The 26,884-nt window shown below is 47.2% G+C and overlaps 2 protein-coding genes and 2 non-coding genes across 4 annotated transcripts in view; 2 read left to right on the top strand and 2 right to left on the bottom strand.

Annotated features, from left to right (window-relative positions):
• Positions 1 to 646: 646 nt before the first annotated feature.
• On the top strand, positions 647 to 14,473 carry LOC144167685 (uncharacterized). The gene is made up of 3 exons (XM_077696869.1): positions 647 to 771; positions 10,979 to 11,261; positions 12,479 to 14,473. The coding sequence occupies exons 2-3, from the start codon at positions 10,996 to 10,998 to the stop codon at positions 13,509 to 13,511; spliced, it is 1,299 nt and encodes a 432-aa protein (XP_077552995.1). The 5' UTR covers positions 647 to 771; positions 10,979 to 10,995; the 3' UTR covers positions 13,512 to 14,473.
• Positions 14,474 to 14,778: 305 nt separating this feature from the next.
• Positions 14,779 to 26,884, bottom strand: part of LOC144167684 (uncharacterized) — a 33,621-nt gene continuing 21,515 nt past the window's right edge. The window contains exon 5 of the mRNA XM_077696868.1: positions 14,779 to 15,204. Coding sequence (XP_077552994.1) covers positions 15,001 to 15,204 — 204 coding nt within the window. The 3' untranslated portion in view covers positions 14,779 to 15,000. The remainder of the gene's footprint in view (positions 15,205 to 26,884) is intronic.
• Positions 20,004 to 20,075, top strand: Trnap-ugg (transfer RNA proline (anticodon UGG)). The gene has a single exon. It is a non-coding gene; the product is annotated as a tRNA-Pro (tRNA).
• On the bottom strand, positions 23,432 to 23,503 carry Trnap-ugg (transfer RNA proline (anticodon UGG)). The gene has a single exon. It is a non-coding gene; the product is annotated as a tRNA-Pro (tRNA).

Genomic DNA, 26,884 nt, shown 5'->3' with positions numbered 1-26,884 from the left:
TTCATTGCCGAAATGGATCAGCAGGCGCATTTATTTTCCTCGCTGGGTTTAATATACAGAAGTCGACACCATTTTGATGCAAGATAAGCATTAGGCGTTCGTGATAAATTTTCACTACAACTTCCGAAACTGCGTAACAGCTAATAAGTCGTTTAAAATGGCCAATGCAGAGGGTTTTCTTTAAATGAACATTCAGAAATACGTATTTTGAGCTTAAATTCTGCATTTTGGTGAAACGAAGATACCCTGCAGCCCAGGTTATATATACGTTTGCTGGTTAGGTTTGGAGCAGAACTACCAGATCCACCGCTCTTTCGGAATTAATGAACCTTGCAACTGTTAGAACCAGGTAACAGATTGGTCTAAGATTCGGAGAGTGAGAGTTTCGGTGCTTGAGCACGAAAAGATGCTTGCAAAAGAGGAGCAACGCACGGCGGAAGACCGCGGGGCCTTCAAGGAGGCGGCGAAGCTGGCATGCCGCAATGACGCATGTGGCATATGTAGGCTAGGCGCGGCGCCCTGTTCTTCATGCCGAAGAGCTTCGAGGAACTTCGTCTCGGTCGTCTGGCTAAAGCGCTCGCCCCCGCCCACCCCCTCCCCCGAGATATCTTAAAGGGCACGGGCGCGTGCTCCGAGGTGTTTAGTTCCTTTTCATTCGCATTTGGGTCCGTGCGGTCGCACACTCGGGACAGCCACGGGAGACGACAGGACGCAAGAGTTGTATCGCTGTGCAGCGCTAGGCAGGATACCTTTTGGAACCAAGCACGTCGGGTGAGTTTGTTTGGAGACCCCTGAGAAACATCTTTCGGAGCTCGCGTGGCTGGGCTTGGCTTCGCGGAAACCGATTGCCACCAGCCTCTTATTCAGGCTAAGTTGGCGTTTGATAACTGGTCAACACAACACCAGTGTGTCTTGTTTTGCTCGCGATGTACAACGTATCGGTGTCTCAGTTCCCAAGCCAGACAGCTTGGTTAGCATGCCGAAAAATACCTCGGCGATATTATAGCTCTTGCACCAACCTATGTTGGAGAAAACTACTCTGCAAGTTGTCCTTATTAGTCAATGTGTAGCAGCTCAAAATAATGTTATCTGCAACCGGATTTCCAAATTTCCTTTATCGAAACCTTTCCGCGCTATCGAGGAAGGGCTCAAAACGTTGAAATAACTAGAGATGATCGTCACCTTTAAGTAGAAAAATTTACTGCAGAAATTCCCTATGCGAGCAAGACTTGAATGTGAACTGTGCAGGCCCTTAATTAAGGTACATTATAATTAGTCATAATTAAAATGATTTACTTGCAAGGGACATATATTCTAGTAGCCCAATAATCTCGGTGGCGAAGTTGCTGCGGGAAAACACCCCAACTGAGTTTGAATGGTAATTGAGTGATGCATATGCCATCAGTACCATTTTTCCGTAGTCAATTAAGTTATTCTCTTTGTCATCTTGCTTTAAAAAATTAAAGTGCAAGCAGCCCAACCATCCATCTGTTTGAAAACTCCAGGTTTAACTTTGCTTATGAGTTCATAAAGCATGGTCACTGTAATGTAGCTCCTCATTATAGCTGATATAAAGCCCTCTTGGACAATTTCGTGAACCGTTAAAAGCTGGCGTAGGGAAAGCTATGTTCACACGAACAGGGCTCGCAATGTTCACGCCCTGAAAACTACGTTTACGGCTTCAGTAATAAGTAAGGATGGGCGAATGGTGAATTGAAGTTCGAAGCGAATTCGAAACCAATATTGATTTGGTCGAATAATTTCGAATCGAATAGGTCGAATAATACAGACCAGCAATTACAAAAAATATGAGCAAGTTGTTACCCGATTAAGAATTTGAACTCACACAGGCATAACATTTTGTGAAACTAATACTAGTTGAGTATTTATTCAGAAATTATATGCGCAGCTTCCCTTTACTGTATTCACAAATTTTTGTGAAGAAATACTAGTTGCTCCACACGCTCCGGGAGAAGCAGCTCCCGCCGGCTGCTGACAACATTTCCTGGTGTCGAGAACATCCGCTCACTCCTCGTCTGCGTGGCAGGAATTGAAAGGTACTTTCGGGCCACCTTAGCCAGCGCTGGGTAAAGCCGGATGTCATGGTTCCTCCACCACCCCAGAGGGTTTCCACACCGTGGGAGGACAAGGGGCGCCGAAGTAGCCTGTCACTTGTCTGTCACAGCTCACGCAGTGAGCTGCCATATTTACTAGATTCTAAGTTACTAAATTCTAAGCAGATACTGGAAAAACTGTAAATACAAAAGTGATGTGTCCACTAAGATTCACATTCAAGCGCAATTAGTTGTCGCCGAAAATGAAAAGTGACACGCAGTTGGCTCGAGTTTTGGCGCTACCTAGAAGCTCCTCTGAAAAAAAGAAGAGTATTGTAGCCACTAGTATCCGCGGCCGTAGCCAACCAAAGCACAAGTCAGAGGGCGCAATTTTGAACAGTTCTCCGCTGATTCCGCATAGAATCGGTAATATAAGTGCACTGGCTTGGTGCCGCTATATAGGCAGCGGTGTTGTTTTAGTGGCGCCTTAGAACGGAAAGTGTGATGGCGGCCGAGAGCTTGTCGAACCTCTAGGCAAGGCAACAACTTGGCACTGATGATAGAAATATCCACGTTGGCGGGGTATTGCGAGAAGCCTGGGATGACATCTGGGAAAGCTTTTGGCTGCCTATTCGGTAGTGCCGGATAATTCTAAAATACCGAATACCGGCATTCGGACCGAAGCGAATAACGAATGGAAAGCAATTCGGTCGCATATTCGACGACGCCCAATATTCGCCCATCCCTACTAATATGTTTTTCGTACACTCTTACACGGCATGATTTACACATTTCGCATTTCGCGGGTTTGCACGCGCCATACATAGCACACTGACACGAAAACAAACAGCATAGCACGGACGTTACGGGGTTTGATAAGCACGAATATCTGGCCCCAAATGTAGGGCGTGTAGTCTATGGTGTAGAAGACGGTTATATGACTTAAACGTGGGCTGTACTGTAGACTCAAGTGATAGCCACTTGAACCTTTTAAGTTTTATAAAACAAACTCATGACTAGAGGCTTTGTGAGCCTATAACCGCTGAATTTGTGGTGAACTGCTGCGGTGAAGGCCATTATAAAAGCACAGCGACGCTCGATTTTCTAGTCATATAAACAGAGAAAGATAAATTACACCGGAAATGAGGAACAGACGACAGTATGCACTGATCATGCTCTGAAAATAAATGGTAGTCGATGCAAAGTAAAATTATAAATTGAATATGTTATGCCTCCCCGTGACCCGTACACGTTTTTTTTTGTAAGCCTATAACCATATCTCGTTTTTAGAGCTAATTAGCTTTGAAACTTAAAAAAAATCAAATACTAGCTGGTTCAAAAGCATCAGTAAAATAGGAACACCGAAACTAGGAAAACATTTGCGGTCAAGGTGGTCAATCTCATGAGGTTAATACTTCATGAGGGCGTCCTTAGCATCAAATTATTCTCAACCTTATGATATGAGATGACATTTAGCGGGGGGTCAGAGGTGACGACGTGCAGTGTTAGTGCCTTCGGAGGGCTTTGATCAAAACCTCAGACGACGAGTTTTGAGGTTGCATGAGGTTGAAGCTAAGAGCTGGGGTTTAAGTAAGGTTCACGATTAGCGCGTTTGGTTTCCCGCTTGGAAACTCGTATCTTCACTTGCACACGACAATCCCGAACATATATTTCGAAAAACTGATTTATAACTCCTGTTGCAGTATTTGGAGTGCTTATCCATTGTACATTTACTGGACCATTTCTTCGAGATTATGTGTGAATGAAACTCAAACCGAGCATTTGTACCCCCATCGTCTTATTCTCATTCAGTGATCTAACACTAAGTATTATTCAAAGTGTTTGCCTGCTTAAACAACACTTACAAAACTTGAAAAGGCAGACAGAGATGCTGGAGAAGCTTTGCCCAAAATTTTATTTGACTGGTAATTAGTGTTATCTTGTTTGCCGTTACACGTAATGATTGTGTTTTATTGCAAATTATGTCTGTTTCAGATGTATGAATTGCTTTACACCTCCAAATAAAGTTTGGTGTCACCTTGAAATGATCAGAGACAACTTATGCGCTTGCGGCTCAGGTGAGGTCGACTTAGCTGTGAGGTCGAGTGTGAGGTGAGGTTGAAATTAGATCCGTCGTGCACAACAAGTTCTCAGGTGAGCTTCCCTGAGTTGACGTCAGCTTCATAGTTGAGGTTATGGTGAGGTCGACAAAATTTCTTTGAGTTCATGTTAGCACAGTTAGGAAAACGATTTGCTCGCAACTGCTTTTAAAGCCTTAAAAAATAACTCGTTTGAACCATGTGTGACCAGGAGCCCACACTGTGCGGCCGCTTTAGAATTATCTATTTTCTTTTGTGCAACGCTTCTTGTCCTTCATTTATCATCGAAATAAGTGCGGCGGAAGATTACCATTACTGTTACACTATTGCTAAAGCGTAATTTTAAAAGGACCATGGGGACAAAATACAATTTTTTTTTATTTGAAGGGACTATCCTTCGGCAACTCAACTGAATTCCAGCCCCGAAATGCGTACTTTTCGCACACAAAAAGAAATTTTGATGCACTTTCACTTTTCGCGCTACCCGTCAGCAGTGACGTAACAGAAAAGATACTTATGTACAAACAGCTCCATGATTAAAACAGCGCAAGGGACAGGGCGAGAAAAGCTGACAAGGATGGGCGCTGACTGACGACTAAATTGTATTTAAAGAAACAACGAAAGATATGTGAAAAAGCAAGAGCACAAGCAAAACAAGAAAGGCAAACAAAGGTTAAAATAAGATTTTAAAGCAGAGCATTTCTTTAACTCACGATGTCATCCGTTCTAGTTGTCCATCGTCATCCGCACCCCTCCCCCTACACTATATAAAAAAAATAATACTTACCGGCGCCTGGTCTCGATCCCACGACCCTGCGGGCGGAACGCAAGGTACATGGTGCTCTACCCACTGCGCCACAAAGCCGACACAGAATGGAGGGCTACGAACGCGCCTTATATCCTTGACTCATTCAAACTACGTCAAGAAGCTGCTGATACAACGCATTCACTACCTGTGGTCGGAACGCGAGGTACATGGTGCTCTTCCCACTGCGCCACAATAATCATACCCACCTGCTAATAAATGATGTCATACCCACCTGCTAATAAATGATGTCACGTGACCCCGTAATTACGTCTCCTCATTTAATTACAATACAACAACCAACAGCAACAAGTGCAACAACATTAACGTAACGCAAACTACTTAACGTCGTGCGCCCCCGGAAATGCTCTGCATTTGATCGTGCCCCTCGCGAGGGGGATGTTTAGTTTCCTGCCGCAGCAAGAACCAGGCGGCCTCCTGCGCAGTTTGTGGCGCATACACACTTGGGGGATTGGCCAGGATCGTTTAACCCAAACCCCAAATATATACGGAGTCAAGCACAGAGTCATAACTCCGAATCAAGTTTCTTCAGCACGGCGAATGATTGTCTAGTGGGTGTTGACTGATCACGCTCCGCCTTGTCGTCAGTAAAGTGCCTGCATACCCCACTTAGTGAAGAGGGGGTCGTGATAATAGCTACTAAGACGCAAAGAGATACACGTACGCACAGAGAAATGTTTTTAAACAGAGGTGTCACCCTACGCAGCCACGCCGCCCAAATAACTTACCTTTTGCAAGCAGCGAGATTGACGGCATGCTTACACACGAGTCCTGCATTTTATAGATTGTAAACGCCTCCGCTGCTTCACGTGTGCGTTGATCCGGGCATCTGGTCACAATCGAGGCGTGGTCAAGCTTAGGCGAGCAGCCATGTGTTCCGCAATGAGTAGCGAGGTTGCTCCCCTGGAACGTCTTGAGCGAATTGGCATGCTCACGAGGCGATCGTGGATGCAACGCCCCGTCTGCCCTACGTAAGACTTCCCGCAGGACAGTGGGACACTGTACACCACAGAGAGACTGCATTCCGTGTAGGGGCATTTATGCTTGACGTTGCAACCTGTCAAGCTACGGTCATCGTTGTTGTCCTTTCTGCAGAGTTTGGAAAGCTTATTGGAGGCTGAAGAAACCACTCTTACGCCGGCCGTCCTTGCAGTTTTCATAAGTTTGTATGACAGCCGGGGCAAGTATGGGATGATGGTGACTCGTTCTTTTTCTTTGTTGCGGGTTTTCTCAGGCTCAACGTTGATACCCGTTGATAACAACGTTGATACCAACGTTGTGCGTTGATACTCGGATCGACGCACACGTGAAGCAGCGGAGGCGTTTGTAATCCATAAAATGCAGGACTGGTGTGTAAGCATGCCGTCAATCTCGCTGCTTGCAAAAGAGATAAGTTATTTGGGCTGCGTGGCTGCGGAGGGTGACACCTCTGTTTAATAATCTTTTTTTAATCTTTGTTTGCCTTTCTTGTTTTGCTTGTGCTCTTGCTTTTTCGTATATATTTCGTTGTTTCTTTCAATGAAATTTAGTCGTCAGTAAGCGCCCGTCCTCAGCTTTTCTCGTCCTGTTCCTTGCGCTGTTTTAATCATGGATCCTTACCGGCTCGCCCAGCTTTGCACTATTGTACAGACAGCTGTTAGTGGGTTCACTCTACATTAGCATTAACATTATTCTATCAAACAAGACTAGCTACACCACTGCAACTATACATTCGCTTTTGAAGGGGGTTCGGTCGGCGGCCGCCAAGCGCACGAAGTCCCTATGACGTCATAAGGGGTGAGAAACAAAGTAGCTGGTGAGTCGCCACTGCTTCATGTTCTCCTCATTATCTGAAATAATTTTTCTTTAAGTCTGTGCTAAAGTTAAAATCATTTTTATTGCGACACCGCAGTCTTTGAAGGAAACAAACTTCTATTTTGCCCAGATGGTCTCTTTTGGTACTGATGTCGAAATCACGGAGGCAGGGCTCCTTTCCGTCAGGCTGCATTAGAGACCCGTTCTCTGGACGCTTTGACCCATGTATAAACTTTCTGACAATGTGAAAGTGTTGCGTCCTTTTATGGGCTCTAACGGCTTTACCACCGTCGTTGCTCTTTGGTGTTCTTAACTGTCCGAAGCGGCCACTTCGCTGGAGGCTACCGCACGCTGACCTGACATTGGGCGCTCTTTTCAAATCGTTCGCGAATAAATTGGGTGGCTCTCTTCGGACAGCGAGGAAGCCCTAATCTCGACAGGCATCGGCAGGAGCGTCCCGCGCCACGGCCGAGTGATTCCTTTTACGCTTGGCGGTCGGGGCAACCACTTTCTCGAGAGCCGGGAAGCCGAGAAAGCCCGAAGAAACACTTTTCCTTGTTTCCACATGTCTGGAATCTGATTGCAGCCTCAGAGCGAATGACGTTAATTTGAAGAGAAAGGTTTTTTTCGGCTTTATTGATGTCTCGGGAATAGGGCGCGCTCCCTTTTCCCATGCCGAAGATTTATCGGCGGCAGTAAAGTGCTCTCCGTCGGATTTTCTTCCAACCATGGGTAGAAATAAAGTGCAGAACAAAACCAGACGACCTCTTTCTACTTGGCTTATGCCAAAGTAACCCGTCAGGCTTACAAATTTTCCCGCACGTGCCGGGACAAAGCTACGAAATTTAGAGAAAACATACAAAGGAAAGTAAGGGAATGATAAGGCAATTTAGATGCTAAAATTTCCTTTGCAGCCAAGACACGCGCTAAATAAAACGTTCACGTGAAACGGCACTGAAGAAATCTGACTCATCAAACGTCTAACACAATTCTAAAAAAAGTAAGTCAGGCCAGTGGGAAATCACTCCCGGGGAAAGGCATTGTGGGCAACTCTCACCCCGTTTCGTATTCCGCTGAGACTGAAACAATAATTTCAGAGCAAAGATTTTTTATATCGTGGGCACCGCTCATAAACTGAACTGCATCATCGTGGAAATGGGATGTACGCCCGGTTGGAGTAAAAACCTCTCGCGTTGAAGGCAGTCAAATCACCGGGCCCCAGCTCGTGCTCAAAGAAATTTGGATTATCGTTGAATAAATTCATTGTAACGCAAGCACCTCTGCATAAGAGGTCGCAATGACATCTTTTTTTTTTTTGCGCTTAGAGCGATACCTAATTGGCTGCGACATCGGGGAAATACTGACCGAAACTGAACGGTAAACAATGATGTTGGAGGCATTTAAAACGTAGAAATTTTTGCCGTTGTTTGCAGCAGGACAACTTCTATGAGAAGTGCTCAACGGCCTAACGGGCACAAGCAAAGTATATGGTTCGAAAGCATGTAGTATTCTAAAGTATGGTTCAAAAGTGTATATTTTAAAGAGGAATAATACACTCTGTTCTGCTACAACGTAGTGTTTGGTATAGAGTGGAGCGTTTTATTAAGCAATTATTAAACACCGCAAATATATGCGGAATTCGAAGAGCTTGCATTAAACGTACCAAAACGTCCTATGAGATTTAAAATTTTCATTTCAATTTTCCGACAAAATTAAAATGAGAAGATCAGACTGAATTAGCAGAGCTCTCAAAATTTATTCACATTTGTAAAAATAACGACATTTGTGTGCAAAACATGGCAGTGATCGAGGAAACGCCGGAAACAGGAGCAACAGGAGCCACTTAGAAGAGAGAGCTAAAAATCGGCAAAGACGGAATGTACGCACTCAGAGACGAACAACGTAACACAACGCACAGCATGGGCGAGATAATAAAAGTAGCAGAACTATTCTACACCAGGTTATACGCCAGCGGCATTATACCAGGGGAAATCTATTGAACATACAAGCTTAGCTCGCGAAGTCCCACGAATAACCAAAGACGAAGTTGAAAAGGATTTCAAGGGAATGAAAATAGGAAAAGCTGCAGGTGACGATGGCATAACCGCGGATCTTTTTAAGGAGGGAGGAGGCATTGTGCTGGAAAAGCTTGCTGCACCATTCTCGGGATGCTTAAATACAATAAAAGTGCCCTTAACCTCGAAGAACGCCAACATAATTCTGGTTCACAAAAAGGGAGATAAGGGAGATAGCAAAGACCTTAAGAATTGCACGCCCATCAGCCTAGTCTCAGTTGTACACAAGCCGTTTAGCCAATTAATAGCTAACGACATAAGCGACAGCCTAGATTCCCAACAACCCAGACCGCAGGCTGGGTTCAGAAAAGGAGACTCAATAAATCTTATTCATGTCATCAATCAACTACAGGCGAACCTCGTTAATTCGAACTCGAAGGGACCCGAAAATTTGTTCCAATTGAAAGAAGTTCGAATTAACGAAAGCTATTTAAATACACATAACTTTGCCGGGACCGCAGCGTCAGTTCGAATAAACCAGAAGTTCGAATTAAGCGAGTTCCAAATATGGAGGTTGCACTGTACTAGAAAAAACCCGCAGAGTACACCAAACACCTTTACATGTCATTTATAGACTATAAAAAAGCGTGTGATTCAGTACACACCGCAGCAGTGCTGAAAGCATTAAAAGGCTAGAGGGATAGAGGAAACCTACATTCTAGACGACATAAATCAAGGATGTATGGGCTGGATAATTGTTCACAAGCAAAGCGAAAAATTTCCGATCCGAAGTGGCGTTAGACAGGGAGATTCCATCTCGCCGAAACTATTCACAGCATGTCTGGAGGGGGGCTTTCAGGAAGCTTGACTGGGAAAACATAGGGTTACGGATAAACGGGGAACACGTGAGCCGTTTTACATTTGCAGATGACAGAGGCTTGCTAAGTGAGTCTGCAGAACACCTGCGAAAAATGCTTCAGGAACTACAATCAGAGACACCAAAGCCATGGGCTAAATACAAATATGAATATATGTAAACTCATTATGAATAAACATGTCGAAAGCACCCTTTTCAGGCTGTGTAACGGAACGAACAGAACAAGTAGAAGAGTGTATCTCGGGCGGGTTATCAGAGCTGACCCCAATCACGAGATAGAAATTCCGCTCAGAATAGGTATGGGCCGGAGCGCTTTCGGCAAACACTTCCAAATAATGAGAAGTAAGCCACCTCTATCACTCAAAAGGAGGACATACAACTAATGCATCATATCGGCGATGACATATGGAACGGAAACTTGGAGCCTTACTAACAGCTAGGAAGCAAACTTGGGCGGGCTCAATGGGCCATGGAACGAATAATTACCGGAGTAATGCTTAGGGACAGAAAACAAGCTTCCTGGGTCAAGGAGGAAACTCGAGTAGACGATATCATAGTTCATATAAAGAAACAAAATGGTCTTGGGCAGGCCATGTAGCGAGACGAAATAACAACTGGTGGACCACCAGTGCAACAGAGTAGATACAGAGACGGATCTAGAAGAAGGGAAAGGCCAATAACTCTATGGAGGGACGAAATAAGAAAATTCAGGGGCAAAGAATGGACTAAAGAGGCGCGGGACAGGAGCAGTTGCAGGTCGACGGGAGAGGCCTTCGTCCTGCACTGAACCTAGTGGGCTGCTGCTGATTTCAATTGTTTGTGCTAATCACGCAAAGTGATCATCGTTGAGTTTAGTAGATTTTAAATTAGCAAAGGTCATTTTTCTCGAGGTTTTCTTCGGGCATCGTTCAAGTGAAATTTTGACGCTGTAACATTTTTTTCATGAAAGCTCTACTTCTCCATGCATTGTGAGGTCATTCGTCGCGTCCCAATGAGCCGCCGGCGTGATAGTGTACCAGGTGTGACGTCACGCTAATGATCCGCTCGAGAGAGGCGTCGCAGTTGCGCTCTCGCGCGGAGCCACTCTGCTGCGGTACCACGTGACTAGGCGTGGGTTTCACAGCTGCTTCGCTGGCGCTTGGTCGCTCGGTGTCGCCATAGATGGCGCGACGCTTTCGAAGCGCAAGTGGGGCAGGTGGGACATAACTTTTATGAAACACTGGGTGTGGTCTTTGAAAAACGAAGCCAAACGGACATTTCGCTCGCGGTAACTAGGTTTACAAGCGTTAAACCTGCCCCGTTTTCTTTTTCAGGCATCCAAAACCAAAGAATGCCACGCGCTACGAGCTACGGCAAGCACACTGTGCTCCTCGTCGTGGTGCTCGCCCTGTTCGTGGGGAACGTGCAGGGTTGGGCGACGCTCAAGAAGATCCTCATGGCGCGGCTGCTCAGTGGGCCGAGGGTGATAGCCGTTCCAGTTCCCGTGCCTAGCGGCCACCACCACCACCACTCGCCGCCTCCGCACCCTCCTCACCATCACCACCACCACCTTCCACCTCCGCCGCCTCCCCCACCGCTTCTTCCCGTTCCTGTCCCGTAAGTATACGCATGTACACACAGTAAACACTCGTTACAACAAACTCATTAAAAGAGAAACTGACTTCGTTATAGGCGATACTTCGTTATAGGCGGTACAATGCACTGCCGTGGGGATCAAAACCACTTCGAAAAAAAGCGAGATATCCAATAAAAGTATTTCGCTGTAATGAGGGTTTTTTGCACAAGGTTACCCTGCGCCAAGCTTCTGAACGCCAGGACAGTGATGCCTTTAAATTACGGGCTTCTCCACACACCAGCCTAACACGAAGGCTTGCTATGGCATAACACATGGATGGCATAAAAATGACTCAGATGTTTCCTCGTATACACTTTGCCCTCGTAATTGTTAAAGGAGCCATGAAGAGAAAATACAAGTTGGGTTTATTATAAAGACTGCGTAGTGCCGATTACAATGATACCAATATCATCGCAATCTTCGAAAAAATAACGGAGATATTAAAGAAAACGTTTGAAGCAGTTGCGACCCCCTAGCCAATTTCCCGCAACTTTTCTATGACGTCACAGAACCTTGTTTGTGCGATTGGCGGCCGCCTAACTGACCTGCCGCGACGACACATGCCTGGACGTCTGTAATGGGGCCTCTAGTTCCATTTGACCGCATCACTTGAATGCTAACCTGCAGCTAACGCACTGAAAATTATGTTTTATTGTTGGCCCGTATGACGTCATTCTTGCTCATAACACGTCACTGTGGCGCCAAATTTGAAAGTTTTTAAATACTTCTTGCTTTTTTTTCGTTAAAAAAACATCTTTTGTGGCTGTAATGGAGCTGAGTGAGATACTGAATCCTAGTTCTTTCAAATTAAACGAAGTATTTTCTCTTCATGGCTCCTTTAAGTCATCCGGGTGCAGTAAGCAGCTACTGAAAAGGAGTGGTATCTAATCTATTGTTTGATATCGGCAGCTGTCATCAGCAGTATTTATGTTACCGTTATATATATCGGCATCGTTGAAGAGGTCCTTGAAGGAAATCTTCAAAATAGAAGAAGACAAGGAGGTTAAAACCGTAAACTTCGCTGTTTATTTTTCGACTATGAAAGCCCTCAACAACGTTTAGGGTAATTATGCAGGGAATCCATAGTTAATTGCAGACATTGGAAACGGCCGCAAGCGACACATAAAGAAACCCACAAAGACATGTTCATTAATTTTTTTCGGGCAGTTGGAATTGAAGTCGGACTTTTTTTTTTCAGAGTTCATCATTACCACTACCCACCCACTAATGTTTGGGAGGCCCCTCTCCCCAAGTCCCCTGGCGTCACCGAAGTGACAGACTTGTCTCACCTGCACGCCCTGTTCGACGCGCCGGCTGAGACACCTACCAAGGCCAATCATCATCACATAGATGTTATTGACTACAGCGCGGCAGCTGAAGCCCTGTCCTCCGCTAGCTCGAACAAGCCGTCGAAAGCGTCTCCCACGCAGAGTTTGCCAACGTACTCGGAACGGACCGCAACCAAGCGCCCCGCCTACAATCCCTACAGGAGCGCCACGTACTACTCCGCCGAGACCCCCGGCAGGTATTACTCGCCTCCCGCCGTCTCTGCTCACGAAGACAAGTCCTACGCCACTATCGACTACGACAGCTACGCCAGCAAAGCGCTAACGACAGCTGCCCGCAAACCGTACGGGCCACGGTACTTGGAGGCTGCCGATCATCCTGCTTACATGGCTGCCTTGAAGCAGTACATGAAGGAGAAGCACATATCCTCCCTCGAATCAGCCTGGAGTCGGATGCCGGCGTCGCACCAGACGGAACCCGCGAAGTGGCCGGCGGACGACTCCTCATCAGCGTACAAGGCAGCCGATTACAGCTCTCAGTACAAGAACTACGGCTGGGCCCCGTACCCTGCCTCTTCTTACGGGAAGGAGGAACACAGGGATACGTCGAAGCAGTACGCGTCTCCCGACAGCTACGACTGGGCCCGCTACGTGGCCTCGGCGTACAAGGCGGCCGCCGAAAAGGCTTCGAGCCAGTCTCCCGCCGCGGCTCGGTACGACACCGAGGCCCACAACGCAGACGCCTACGCGGCGCTCTCGTCGACCACCACCGAACCCACCCCAAGTTCCGAGAAGTACGAAGCGGACGAAAAAGACGAGGGCCTTTCCACGCTGGCCTCGGCTACTGCCACCACCTCGAAGACTGCGACGGATTTGGTAGCGCCCGATCCGCCCCCCGCGACAACCGCGTCCTCGGAAGGTGTGACCCTAACTAAAAAAGACTAGTGTTACCAAAGAATTGACAGAACAACAGAACTTCGTGGCTGCCGTGAACGGGGCTGAGCTGGCACTGAGCCCGACTTTAACCAGCTTTCTACAACTAGTGCTTGTTTGCGTAAAAAGTGCATCCGCATCGGCTCGAAGTTGTCAGCTGCTGCAAAGTTACCAGCGACTGCTATGCTCACTGACGCGTATGTCCAGCAAGTAAGCCTCGGAATTATTGTGTGCTCTCGGTAGCTAAACACGCCCTACGGAACTGAAGCTGTCACGGCCCTAATTTTATAGACTGTTCATGACGTTGAGGCGTAGTTAGCGTGCCTTAAACAACGTGGTGTTCGGCATACTGTACCATCGCGTACGTCTGTCTGGCGCGATGTCACCTGCCAGAACAACTTTGCTGCGTGTTCAAGGTGTTCCTTCATGCTGTTCATTCAGCGTGTTCCTTCTATTGCGCGATCATGCTGGCACACCACGCTCACATTTCGATGCACAAACATCCAATAACGCAGTGTCTATGCCGAAGAGACGGCTGACGATTCCACAATTTTTGTTGCTTTTCCAGGATGTCCATTGAAGTGCGAGAAGCTGTGCCGGTTTGTTTGAAACTTGTGCCTTGCTTGGAACGTGTGAATGACGGGTTCTTACTCAGAGTTAGCTATTTAAAAGTGCGCTGCACCAACTTGCGGTGCCGTGCGTGTAGAGTTTTCACATCTCTTAACGAAAACGCTTGAATTGCTTTTAGAAATTACAATTTTTTAGAGGCACCAGAATATGTCTGAAATTACTACCCTTCCACAGAAAGTGTTTTTTTACCTCAATAAGCATTCCAATAAGCATTTTTATGTGGCAATTTTGCAATTTGATTCTTCTATGTAATATTTTTATGCCGAAATCATGCACATAAATGCAGCGATGCAGGAACCGAGTACTATGTACTATATCACGTTGCGTCATTAAAATATATACCATGTCATCAGCTCATCGTTGTCATGCCCCGCTTTTTTAACCATTGTTCTAGGTAAACCCAACACACAACACGCTGTTTTTGCCACTGAGGTTCACATGAATGTGTAGCTACTACAAGAGATTGGCCTGCTCATATACTATTTTAGTTGACAACCACATATGTAGATTGTAATAACTATTTTCTTCCTGGCGAATCGTTTATTGGCCACATAAAAGTCTAACAAATATTTTTCCGAATCATACAGCGACCTATTAGTGTATTTAGCACTTTAGTGACAAAACAAGAGACACTGAGTGTGCGCGGGAACATGCGAAAACGTGGGCTAGCCAGGTTTCCACGACTTTATTTTTTTCAAAATTTCTAGCAGATCACGCAAACAATCGAAATCATTACTGCACTGCCAAAACTGTACTTATCTTTTATTTTGTTATCGGAGAAGGCAATACCTGCCGCTTTTCACTAAAGTAACACACACATAAACAGTTTTTTTTAAACAGGTTACAGTAAAACGTTTCCTCCTCGATGACGTCAGACTTCACGCACTTGTCGAAGCCGGTATGGCTGTCTCCTGCCCATCGTCTGACGCACCGCCGCGGTCCTTGCGAATGCGTCCGTCGTGAGCGCGTAAAGTAGACACTTCTGGCCAGAGCTGTCTTCGAAGTTCATGTCCACAAGGGCCCAGCCGAACAAAGCTTTGCTGTTTTTTGGCATATCGCTTACGACTGCGGTAATCTGGATGATTAAAAGGAGAAAAAAAAGATAGGATTGGCGCTGTTGAATAACTCAACCTGATTTATGTTGAATTTTAAGCACTCTTGGACGCGTCCTAATGCAAGCTGTGTGCAGTCTCAACTACGTGATATAAGCGGCTCTAACAGACACACTATCGGTGACGAAACAGCCAGTGTACCCTGACTCACATTGGCGCACAATGTGATGTCGACACTTCAATTAGACATCTTGCGTAGGTTTCGCCAACTGAAATTTTAAATCGATAGCTACCGCAGGCCAGATGAAGGTCGCTCAGTTTGACACTTAGCTGCTGAAGAGAAGATGTCAGCAGTTCATCATATCCGCGCCATTACCACGTAGGCTTGCCTTTAAAGGTTGCTCTACTGCAAGTACACTCATGCTGCGGCGGAGTTAGCAACACAGTTACCAACGAGGGAAACTGTTAGAGCGTTCAGGAATATAATAGTAATGTACGAGAGCTATCAGTATAACTTGTGATGTTTTTTTTTTTGTAAGCCGCCGACGCAGCAAAGCGATCCAACACTGAATAACGGCATTTTATTCGTATAATCGTCTGGTCATCTTTATTAAAGCGAAGCTTTAGTGTTTTCACTGATGGCGTCTGTAACGCGAAGACGCCCTGCAGGGAAGCCAACTTTCTCTGACGATGATAGTGATCGTGGGTGAAGTGAAAAAAGAAAAAAAAAAAAAAAAACGCTCGCTTCAGGGACCGAAATCGAACTTCGGCACCTCGCGTTATGAAGCCGGCGTCTATCCGATTGCTCCATTTCGACATGGTCGAAACGCAGTTCAAACTCAGACGACAACCCCAGAATCCGTCATGAGAAAACTTCGCGTTCAACCGTCGTCGTCGTTAGACGGAGGGGTGCATGATTTTTTAGGGCGCAGCCCTTTGTCACCCGTTTGTGGGCTGAGCCGCATCGCCGTTGTCGTGACCAAGGAACGATGGCTGGACCTTCGAGTGAAAGAAAAACCGAACGATGAAAGAAAGCGAAGGAGGTGAGTGCCACAAAATTGAGGAGGGGGGGGGGGGAGAGGGAGGTTCTCCGTGGCGGCGCGTGCCAGCGCTCTCCAAAAGTATGCGGGGGGGGGGGGAGGAGAGGGCGGTATGCTGTGCCCACACGAGCCGCTCGACCGCGCGACACTTGGCGAAAACGTGAGAGAGAGAAAAGACTTTATTCAAAGCGTCCGGCATGGGAGGGAGCAAATCCGGCCACGCAAGGCGCGGTGCTCCCCCGTCTTACACTACGTCTACAGTCCTATAGGCGTGTGTCGGGCCTAAATCCCGAGGCTACCGTGCCCTGGCCCCGCTCGGACTACTCGGGCTCCCTCTAGGGGTTCCCTTTCGCCTCTGCAGGGCCAGAGCTGCCTCGAGCTGCTGGAATGCCCATCTCTGGTCCTTCGGCTCCGCAGAGCCCACACACTGTCTCACACGCGGCGGGTACGCACCGTCCTCAACACTGTCACAGCCCCACATGATGTGGGCCAAGGTAGCCGTCGCCCGCGCACACATGCTGCACACCTCACTCTCGAAGAGTTCCGGGCACACGTGGCGCCCGAGCGCCGGGGTCAACACCGTCTCTGTTTGTAGTTGGCGCAGCCTCACCGCCTCCCACCTGGTTAAGTCCCGGTGTGGGGGCGGGAAGCCGCGTCGCTGTTCGCGGTGCCACTTGAGGATTCCGCCGTAGTCCGTCAGGGGATCCTCTTCTGCCGTTACTGTCGCCGCCTCTTCAGAAGCGAGGGCTGCCGCGTCCCGGCACGTGGCGAGACCACGGGCCGCGGCGTCCGCCTCCTCGTTGCGGTTCGGTGCGTCTGGTGTCAGGTCTCGGCCCGCGTGGGCCGGGAACCACTTGAGCGTGACCGGCGTCGTCCCCCGGTCCTCTCTCAGGATCCTCGCTGCAGCCTCGCACACCGCTCCTCTGGCGAAGTTGCGGATTGCAGTCTTGCTGTCGCTCAGGATCGTGTGCACACCCGGGGCGCTCAGGGCCAGGGCGATTGCCACCTCCTCCGCCTGGCTCGCTCCCCGGACGCACACGCTGCACGCGGTCTTCAGCTCCCCCGTGGCGGCGGTCACCGCCACCGCCGCGAAGGTGTTCGGAGGGCTCCTGTTCCTGGCGGCGTCCACGTACACCGCCCCGTCCTCGTCGCGATACTTTCGTAGCAGCGCCTTTGCCCGCGCCGCTCGCCTCTCCGCGTTGTTGGTGGGGTCCACGTTCTTGGGTAGCGGAAAACGTGAGGGGGCGTGCGCGTGACTATGATGTGCGTTCGCTTAATACGCAGTCCATGGTCCCTTTCTGGGACGCACTTAGCGCCGCCGAAGCAGAGGCTCATCATCGCTGCCGTCGAGAGAACCCACGAGTGAGTGCTGCCTCATCGCACTGCTGCTGCGCCAAAATATTATATTACGCAGCATTGTAATCGGCAGCCAATTTTTTGTTGTTGTTTTCTTTTTAGCGGAAGGCGATAAACAACACGCTCCACACATGGAACGTTCTGCACGCCATGCTTTGCCACGTAAAGAACCGTAAAGAATTGGGTGCCACGTAAAGCATGGTGTGCAGTACGTTCCATGTGTGGAGCGTGTCGTTTATCGCCTTCCGCTAAAAAAATGTGGTTCAGTATACGCCGATCAAACGGGCAGATGCCTTAATGACCGGTTGAGGGAGCACGACAACAACGTTCGAGAAGGGACTGATGGCTTCCTAACCTTGCATTGCAAATCTTGCGGGTGCAAACCTTAGTTTGACATGTGTGAGGTGATATAGGAAGGTGCGGGAGCCAAACGACGCGAGAAATAATTGAAGCACACGAAATGACAGGGTGGGTTGTAAATGTGTGAGCAGGGCGTCACGTTGTCCCAAAAAGAGATTGGTTTTCTTCCTAACCAGTGATGTGCATCGGGTATGACATAACTCGGTATCTGTGTAGATTGTGCCAAGTGAGTGAACGCGTGGTGATGTGGTGGAGTGCTACCAGGGGTTTCAAGTATCTTCTTTGCTGTTGTTTTTCCAAAATCTTTTAGTTTTTAGTGTTGTTAACATGAAGAGTGCTTATAAAAGGGGCAAGTTTCCTCATAATAAATCTAGGTGGAAGTAACCGCTCGTCCCGTCAATTTTAAGTGTTCGTGTTTCAGTTCGCGCTAAAGCTATTTTAAAATGACCTACCAACTGGACTAACAGTACATGTTAAGCTTTAAAAATAGCTTAGAGCGCTAGAATAACGATTGGTTGATTGTGGGGTTTAACGCGCCGACGCAACGCAGGCGATGAGGCGCGCCGTAGTGGAAAGCTCCCAATTAATTTTGGCCACCTGGGGATCTTTAACGTGCGCCGAAATCTCGTACACGCGGGCGTTTTTGCTTTTCGCCTCCATCAGAAAAGCGGCCACCGCGGCCGGGAATCGAACCCGCGACCTCGTGCTCAGTAGCGCAACGCCTTAGCCCCTGAGCCACCGCGGCGGGTACTAGAATAACGAGGGTCGACCCGAAGAAATTTGTGCACGCACCTGAATCCTGTGGGAGTATTTTGAAGTCTGTCATATTGTTACCCACCCACAGAGCAGCAACTACATGCCAGCGGGGGTGTATTGAACAACGCTTTACGAGGCGGAATATATGCTTTCTCACGATATTACGTGGTTGGCGCGGTCAAACATTCTGTAATTTTTAGAGTAACGGAACACCGCTAGCCACTGCGAAGCACTAGCGTTTGCCTCAAACGCGGCCAAGGTTTCCTTAGAATTGAAAAATTTTGGCGCGTACGAATCTCTTAACCAATTCTACCATTAAGACAATGTGTGTGCCTATACGTATATACCGCTTGTTATAGTAGGCGTTGTTTTTGCTGGTTTTTTTTTCTTTTCTGAACAGGTTGGAACATTTAAGCGAAGCTTATTACTGCAGGTCAAACCTCTAAAGCAGCTAGTTCGCCGTAGCGTCAATCTGACTTTCATGTTCAGCCGACTTTCATGCTTAGCCAAAGTCAAACCAGCACCTCATACGGTAGCGCAATGAAAGCGGCTAAATCACTCGTTCGGTCCAACGGGAGGGGTGCAAAGAGGGGGATGGGGGAAAAGGTAAAGGCGCGTGTCATCAAGAAATGACACGCTGGCTGCATCCAAGTTCACTGCCCGTTCGCGCATGCAGCGACGACTGCGATGAGCAGCGTCTGTGTTTTCTCTTCCGGCGCCATTGTGTATACGCCCACTGCCGCAGTCAGCGCGACAACCGAGATATCACCGACAAGCTTGGCGTAACAGCGTACAACCACCGCAAATTTATAGCTAATTTCTGCGACCCCGCTCTCTATGTGGCGTGCTAAACAGCTTCGCTGGCGATCGACCTTCTCAGAGTGAAGCGAATCAGTATTTTTTTTTGTATGTTTGCACAAGGATAAATCGGGAAGTGTAGGAGAGTGTTTTCACTCTAGAAACGGGGAGATATGTCTTTTCTATCAGCGCACATACATACACGTGAACTAGAAGCCCTTCAAGGAGAGTTTAAACGACACAACAGAAAACGACTGTTTTCTGCCAGACGAGCTGCCGAAGGCCGACTCCCGGTACCACCATACTTGCGCTGCGCTTCTGTTTATTTTTTTCCCCTCGGGGTCATGTTTAAGAGCCGAGACGTGACTTGCATCGCCGTGTTCTTGCCTCCCTCTCCGAGCACCTCGAGCGGGAGGCCGACGTCGCCAACTCGTTTGTTGCGCAAAAAAGCCCGCGGAACTCTCGCATACATAACAAGGAAGGGACAATGTCATAAGAACGCTTCCTACGGCGGCCCGTTGGTCTAGGGGTATGATTCTCGCTTTGGGTGCGAGAGGTCCCGGGTTCAAATCCCGGACGGGCCCAGTATTTTTTTAACCTATCTTTCAAAGTTATTTATGCTAAACATAGAAGAGCGAATGTTCTTCCTTCTAGACAGCGAATCCGAGGAAGCAAAATAAGCTGCTTGTTGAGCTACTATTATTGCTTATCGTGGAAAAATTGCAGTACCTTTTCATAAACCGGCCAACGATTGATCGCGCTTGTGCAGTCGTTTTTGCCTCACCTCATGAACACAATGCTTTCGAACGGGAACTTGGCTCCAACTTTTCATGCAAGTCTTTCCCCTACCATCGCAAACAAAGTACTACACAACCAGTAGCAAGTTCTTGAATGGCAGATTCAAGTGTTTCGGTGAACACACGAAACGGGGACGATTGTTGCTCGTATGTGCCGTTAAACGGAATTTAGTTAAACAGATTGATTTAGTGTCACGGAACACCTGCCTCAGCTGTGTCGTCGGCGCAAACATGGTGTTTCGGGGCCTATAGCAACGAACACCCTCAGCGCCTACATCACTGTGTGGATTACACACAACGTGAAATACGGATGCCCAAAAGCCAACACATATTCCGTTAAAACCCGTGGAACAATGGCCATTGTCCGCGGTCAGAAAGGAGACTCTCAGCTTGTTTACGGCTTATCATACCAATGTCGTTCGCGGGGAAATTGTTTCTGAAGCAGAATACGAGCTATATAGGCATTCGCCGCTGCAGCTATAACGAGGAACAGGAATAGAATCGACATCATCAGCGCGATGCAAAAAATGGTAAAATTTCAGGCGATATTCCTCGTGGATAGGCACATATATAGTCCTCATTGAAATGTCGCAGACGTGGATTCAATCGCAGACTTAGAGTACACGTTTAAACGCTTGCGTGAAGTCCGTCCCGGATTTAAAGTTGCACATTTAAACGCTTGCAAAGGTGCTCGGGAGAGATATGGCGCTATACAAACAAACGAAAGGAACAGATGCGATTAATGTAACACATAACGAGGGAAAATCAGTAAATTTTTATCTACGTGGTGTGACATAGACACAGGATGGGGTTAGTCACTGTTATAAAATGTGATCTGGTTGGAAGGAAGACAAAGCAGAAGGAATGAGCCCAGCAGCAGCAGCACGGGCAGCGAGGCTGGTATACTCGGTGACAACTTAAGAACGGCACCGGAAGTTGCCGATGTGCCTTATCACCGTAGCCGGGTGTTTCTCCGCGCGGCGCAAGTAGGGCGTTACTGGGAATATTTTGAACATGGCGTGAGCCGTTCCCCTGATTTTTTGGGCTTAATATTCTTATAAACGACTCCAGTGACGACAAACAACTGCGTGAGACAAGGCAGACGATATCACGCATTCATAGCAAACCCCTTTCACAACGCGCGCGCACTGACCTCACGGGTCCGGCGCCTTGGCGGAGTGATACACTACATGAGGTGGTGCCGTTCTTGAGTTGTAACTGAGTATAACATCATCTTCTTTTACCGAATCACCCGCTCGGCCATAATAAACCGGTGCTCCTTTAAACATGTCTGCCTCTTGGTCTTCAACAATTTGGTGCCGTGACTAAGTATTAAGTAGGACGAATCGACCTCGTGGTATCTTTCACCCGTGCTTTTAAAAGAAAAAAAAACAGAAAATTAAGCTGTTTTTTTTTTTTTTTCAGAGTTGAGCACGTTTTCTCGTCTTGTGTACATTATTCAAGCATAAGAGTCATAACTGTACTGCACGGGTAAACATGGTCCCCGCAAGCGACAACAGAAGAGTAATAACCATGACCTCAGAACTTACGCGCTCAGCGTTATATTTTTGCGTTTGTGTTTTATTGTTACAGGCCCCACTTGGCGTCAAGGTTACTCGTTTCATTGAGGTTTTTTTTACGCCGGCCCACGAATTGCTTGCCCGATTTCGCCACACATATTAAAGTTCACTTGATATATATACTTGTGTGCTGCCAGCAATATAAGGGTTCTTGACATCTTACGGGCTACTTGACATCGCTGAAATTAATCATCCGCTCTAAGCCGCAGCCACCAAAGAATGCGCAAGCATTTCTCACACCGATTATTAATACGAGCCGCGGTTCAAGCACTGTTCTTGTGGTTCATAGATTCGACCACAGTTAACGGAGGGTGATTAAGCACCGACTTCGCTCATTTTAGCAGAAAATTATATGCGTTTATGCAGCAGCCTCTCTCACAGGTGCACGTACCATGAAAAGCCATATCGCGTACGGAGTATAAGCCTGCATACCTATAATTAGTTGTGGATTTCTTGCTTGGGTTCACAAATTAAAAGCTCGTCGAGCTTTCATCGACCTATGGCAGGACGGATAGACACACAAGCAGGCAGGCGTGCATGCTTAAAAAGGAGCTCAAGGACAAACAATAGGGGTGTTATGAATGGGCCAAGGACCACGCAGGCAGAGAGACGAACGTTGGTTATCACGTTGTCGACAATAGTTGACAGGATAGACGAGCGCAGGACGTGAGCATAGTACACGACGAGGCGTTTTAGACAGGACGGGTTTGGCTCACATGGAAGGCACAGCCAACATGCAGTTCGAAGGTACTCAAGATAGTCTGGCAGTTCGGAAGGTCCGAGAGCAATGCCCGATAAGGAAGTTAGCTCACGTTCAGTCACGATGGGATTCTAGCTGCTCTAACAGCAGGAATGGGGCGTCAGCAGTCGACGCACCAGTGCACAATGACGATGCCCAGATGTGCTGTTAAGGATTGGCGGAGGGTAGCGACGGTTTTGCTCAAGGTGGCCCGTAAACCAGGCATCCCACGGGGTCGTTTCAACGTAACCGCGCTAGGGTGGCTAGAACATTCTAGCCACCCTAACCTTGCCCTGTTCCACCGCTCGGCTTCCAGCCGTCCTCATTCCAACTTTCGCGATCACTCCCGCACGCGGCCGCTCTTCATTGTGGTCGACGCTGCAGTTCCCGCTATCTCAATTGCGCGGTCAATCGCCCACGTGGCCAATCATCACAAGGGAAAAAAAACGAAACGAAAACGTTTAAACAAAAATTTATATGCAAAAAAATAAAACAACACGGGCCTGCCCGGGATTTGGACCCCGGACCTCTGGCACCCAAAGCGACAATCATAAGGGGACGCTGCAATACACGCATTGTGAAAGTTCAAACGATTTGTCAATTCGCAGGGGTTTCCAAGCGAAGGCCTTGAGGACACTGTCCATCGTTAGTTAGTTCCTGTATTGAAACCTCATGCAGGCAAAAAAAATTTTCCCGAACAAGTCGCAGTGGAGGAAGGGCCAACCACTGCGCATTAACGCTAGCTTCCCAGAAATGGCATTGAAGAAGCGTAGCGCAAAAGAATTTGTTCTGAAGTAAGACGCGGGAATGGTAAAACGAAACTCGGGCCCGTCCGGGATTTGAACCCGGGACCTCTCGCACCCAAAGCGAGAATCATACCCCTAGACCAACGGGCCGACACAATCACAGGCGAAGTAACCGTTCACATGCCTTCATCTCAAACCTGTGCGACGGCTTACGTCTCCTCTCATGACCTACATTCGCGCACAAGCTGCGCGGATCCCGTCAAGCCCGTCCGCCCGCTGCGTCCGTCGTTGGATGCGTCCGCCCCTATACTCCAGGTTACTTTCCTTCGGTCGTGTTTCTCGCGCTTCCTTTCGAATATTTCAATGACCTAAAAACACGAATTTGGAGAATTGAATATACGAATATTTATGCGTAACGTGCAGACGCCTAAAACGACCAAATCTCTTAAAATATGAAAAATACTGTCAGATACCGAATCCCGCGGTACCTTATTCGCGCCCGCTTTAACTATTGCAGTGAATATTATAACACACCAGCTAATGTAGGACAGGCAGAAGACGGAACGGTGGTTGTCGCTGTCACGAGACAGTAACTCCAGTAATTTTACAGGTGGAACGTCGGAAATCTTGCATTAGTTGGGGTAGTTGTATTTTGTATTTTAAAAGATCCAACCCACCGCTTTAACTCTTTCGCTACCGCGCCTATTAAAAATCGTTCAATTTGATCGATACTTTGAGAGCGCCTTTTCATAGCGTTCCAGGCGTTGCTTGAACAAGTAAAGCTGTTTGGAGTTAGATCAGGAAATGGCCTTTCACAATCAGTTTTTTTTTCCATTTTTGCAATAACAACGCGATTTTTGATACACGTTTGAATAACCTGGGTGTGTAAAGGGGCGTGCTCATCGCGCGTGACTGCTACCAAAGAAGAATGCGTGCCACTCGTAGTAATTACTCTGCACCAGCGTTTTTTTTTTTTTTTTTTTGCTATGAGGGCATGAATGGTGAACAACCAAACGATTTTCAATCGTCAGGTTCGCACCCTGACGCCAATAATCCCAGAAATCGGCTGAAAATGTCAAGCGTGCCTCTTTGCAAAGCTACTTTATGATTTTAGGCAGTTTTATTGCCTTTGCGCTTGTTGTTCTAAGTGGTGTGGCAGTTCTATTTACCCCAGGACCATTCGCGAACAGTTTACAAGTTTCGGTTTCGTTTCTGCATCGTGAAATTCATATTTAGCGCTACTACGCAGTTACAAAACTTCAAGGCTACCTGCCATGGCGCCTTGAGCGTCCGCGACTGATCCCCGAACAAAGCACGCCGCTCCTGATTTCCCCACCCTAACCCGATTTCGGCGATCAGAACTTCAGATGCAAGTCAAAAGATCACACCCATCGCCATATATCTGTTCCGCCAAAGACAGCGCTCGAAACCAGCCTTACACTGCCAGCTGTTCGCCTTGCAGTTTCGTTTCAATACGAGGGTATCCTCGGTTGTCTAGTGTTGCTGCTTAGTTGAACTGTCTTTTCGAACGAAGTCTCCGACAAGTTTTTGTACTGTTTCATTTAAAAACTGTTAGGTGATGCTGCAATAGAGGAGGCTCGTTGTGCTGATTTTTTTTTTATGGCGCAACTGCTACTCGGCCAAAGATCGCAGGGCACGATTCTAGCACATCGTACCTCCTTTTTGCAGTCAAGGCTACAATTGCGAGTCAGAGGATGATAATAAAGCTCAGCTTTATGTTTTGAGAGATAACTAACCGTGAATGTCAACAAGCATGAACCACGGCGTTCCGTTTTCAACTTTATGCGTTTTTTTCCGTATCGCGTGCTTGTCCCAAATATTGTGCGCACTGTAAATGCAAAGTAAGTCATTGACAAGATGTTTTTACGTTATGTGGGGGCAAATTGGTGCCTCTGATAATGTCAAATCACCAGATTAATCCCAGGGAACCACACAAAATTGCACATTTTGAATAGGAAGTTGGGCTTCAGCGCATGACACGAGCACCGCGCGTGCTAACATTTTTTTATATCTGAAAAACTGTTCCGCGCAAGTCGACATTTTTTCTAGGGCGTGTTTTAAAGACGATAGTCTTTCTTGGGCTACTTAAACCCAGAAATTTTGGTCTGTCTGTATGTCTGTCTGTCTGTCCGTCTGTCTGTGACTCGATTCAGCCACCCGGCCAAAGCAAAACAATGCCTGCAAAGTAGTCTTATATAGTCACAGCTAAATCTACCCGTCTATGTCCGGTGTAATGTTCATAGTTGTCAACATTGTTGAAGAAGAACAAGACATTACGCAAATATGAGACAACAAATCAATACAGAAGTGATATTTGCAGTGTTCCTTTATAAAAAAATCAATCATGCTTGAATTATGCGAAATTAAATACTTCCTCAACTGCAGAAAAAGAATTCACTCCGCCGTCGCCTGCTGTCGCCCGCGCCACTATAGCTTCTGGCGCCATTTTAAGAAATCAACCGGCAACAGTTACGCAAGGTTCCACTAGATAGGTTCCACGTTCTGCTTGCAACGCACGTGGAGTAGGGAAAAGCGATTCTATAAACGTTGAAGTAGGGCGCCTCGATTAACGCGCGTCTTCGCCGTACGGCAGCGTTCGCATCGAGACATCCGGTTTAGAGCAGTGGAACGCGGGAAATTTAAAATGATTTAAGCAAAGTTTTGGCGTCTTTACCTTGGGAGGAGCGCGACGCAAGAGGAACAACATGAGAGGTGATTTGAGAGCGAAACTTCGCAAAAGCCGATAAAGACTATCGTCTTTTGACGACATTTGCAACGAAAGGAGCAGATACGCGGCCAATTTTTGAAATGTTTTCCTACGAAATGTATATTCTAATTTTTTTCTACTACCGGTGGTTTGATATACACAACTCCTTTTTTTATCATTTTCTTCGACAACTTGACAAAAATTTTGATTTTGATATTTTTTTAACAACTATGATAGATAAAAACATTTAAACAACTGGTGTTATTGGACAAGCCATTAAAAAATTTGCATTTTGTGCTCCTGTAATTAGTGCCGGACCAATTTTTTTACCAGGAAAAAAATGTTTTCTTGGACCCCTCAAAATCGGTCAATTTTCCGGCGGTAGCGAAGGAGTTTTAAATACCAACGTGTGCATTCAGCTATCTAATGATTAAATTCAAACCAATCCGGAGTAAATGCCTTTTGTCCACCACCCTAAACTTTTTTCACGTATACTGATGTAAAGCTAGTTTTGAAGGAGGTTGCGAAGAAAAAAAAAAACTACGTGATTCGTACAAATTTCTGGTTTAACCAATTGTTTACGTCCCATTTTTTTCTCGGTCCCGCTGCGCGCGGGACCGAGAAACGGCCTTGATGAAACGTAGCTCAAAAGAATTTGTTCTGAAATAAGATGCGGAAAAGGTAAAACAATACCAGGGCCCGTCAGGGATTTGAACCCGGGACCTCTCGCACCCAAAGCGAGAATCATACCCATAGACCAACGGGCCGCTGCGATACACGCATTGTGCAAGTCCGAACGATTT

The sequence above is a fragment of the Haemaphysalis longicornis genome, unplaced genomic scaffold, assembly GCF_048455015.1.
Source record: "Haemaphysalis longicornis isolate Haplotype H1 unplaced genomic scaffold, Haemaphysalis longicornis Haplotype H1 scaffold_2, whole genome shotgun sequence".
Taxonomy (NCBI): domain Eukaryota; kingdom Metazoa; phylum Arthropoda; class Arachnida; order Ixodida; family Ixodidae; genus Haemaphysalis; species Haemaphysalis longicornis.
This window is presented reverse-complemented; position numbering and strand designations above follow the sequence as displayed.

Coding starts and splice junctions, on each gene's coding strand:
- LOC144167685 (XM_077696869.1), top strand. CDS start 10,996: ATGCCACGCGCTACGAGCTACGGCAAGCACACTGTGCTCCTCGTCGTG. Junction 11,262..12,478: donor CTTCTTCCCGTTCCTGTCCC/GTAAGTATACGC, acceptor TTTTTTTTTCAG/AGTTCATCATTACCACTACC.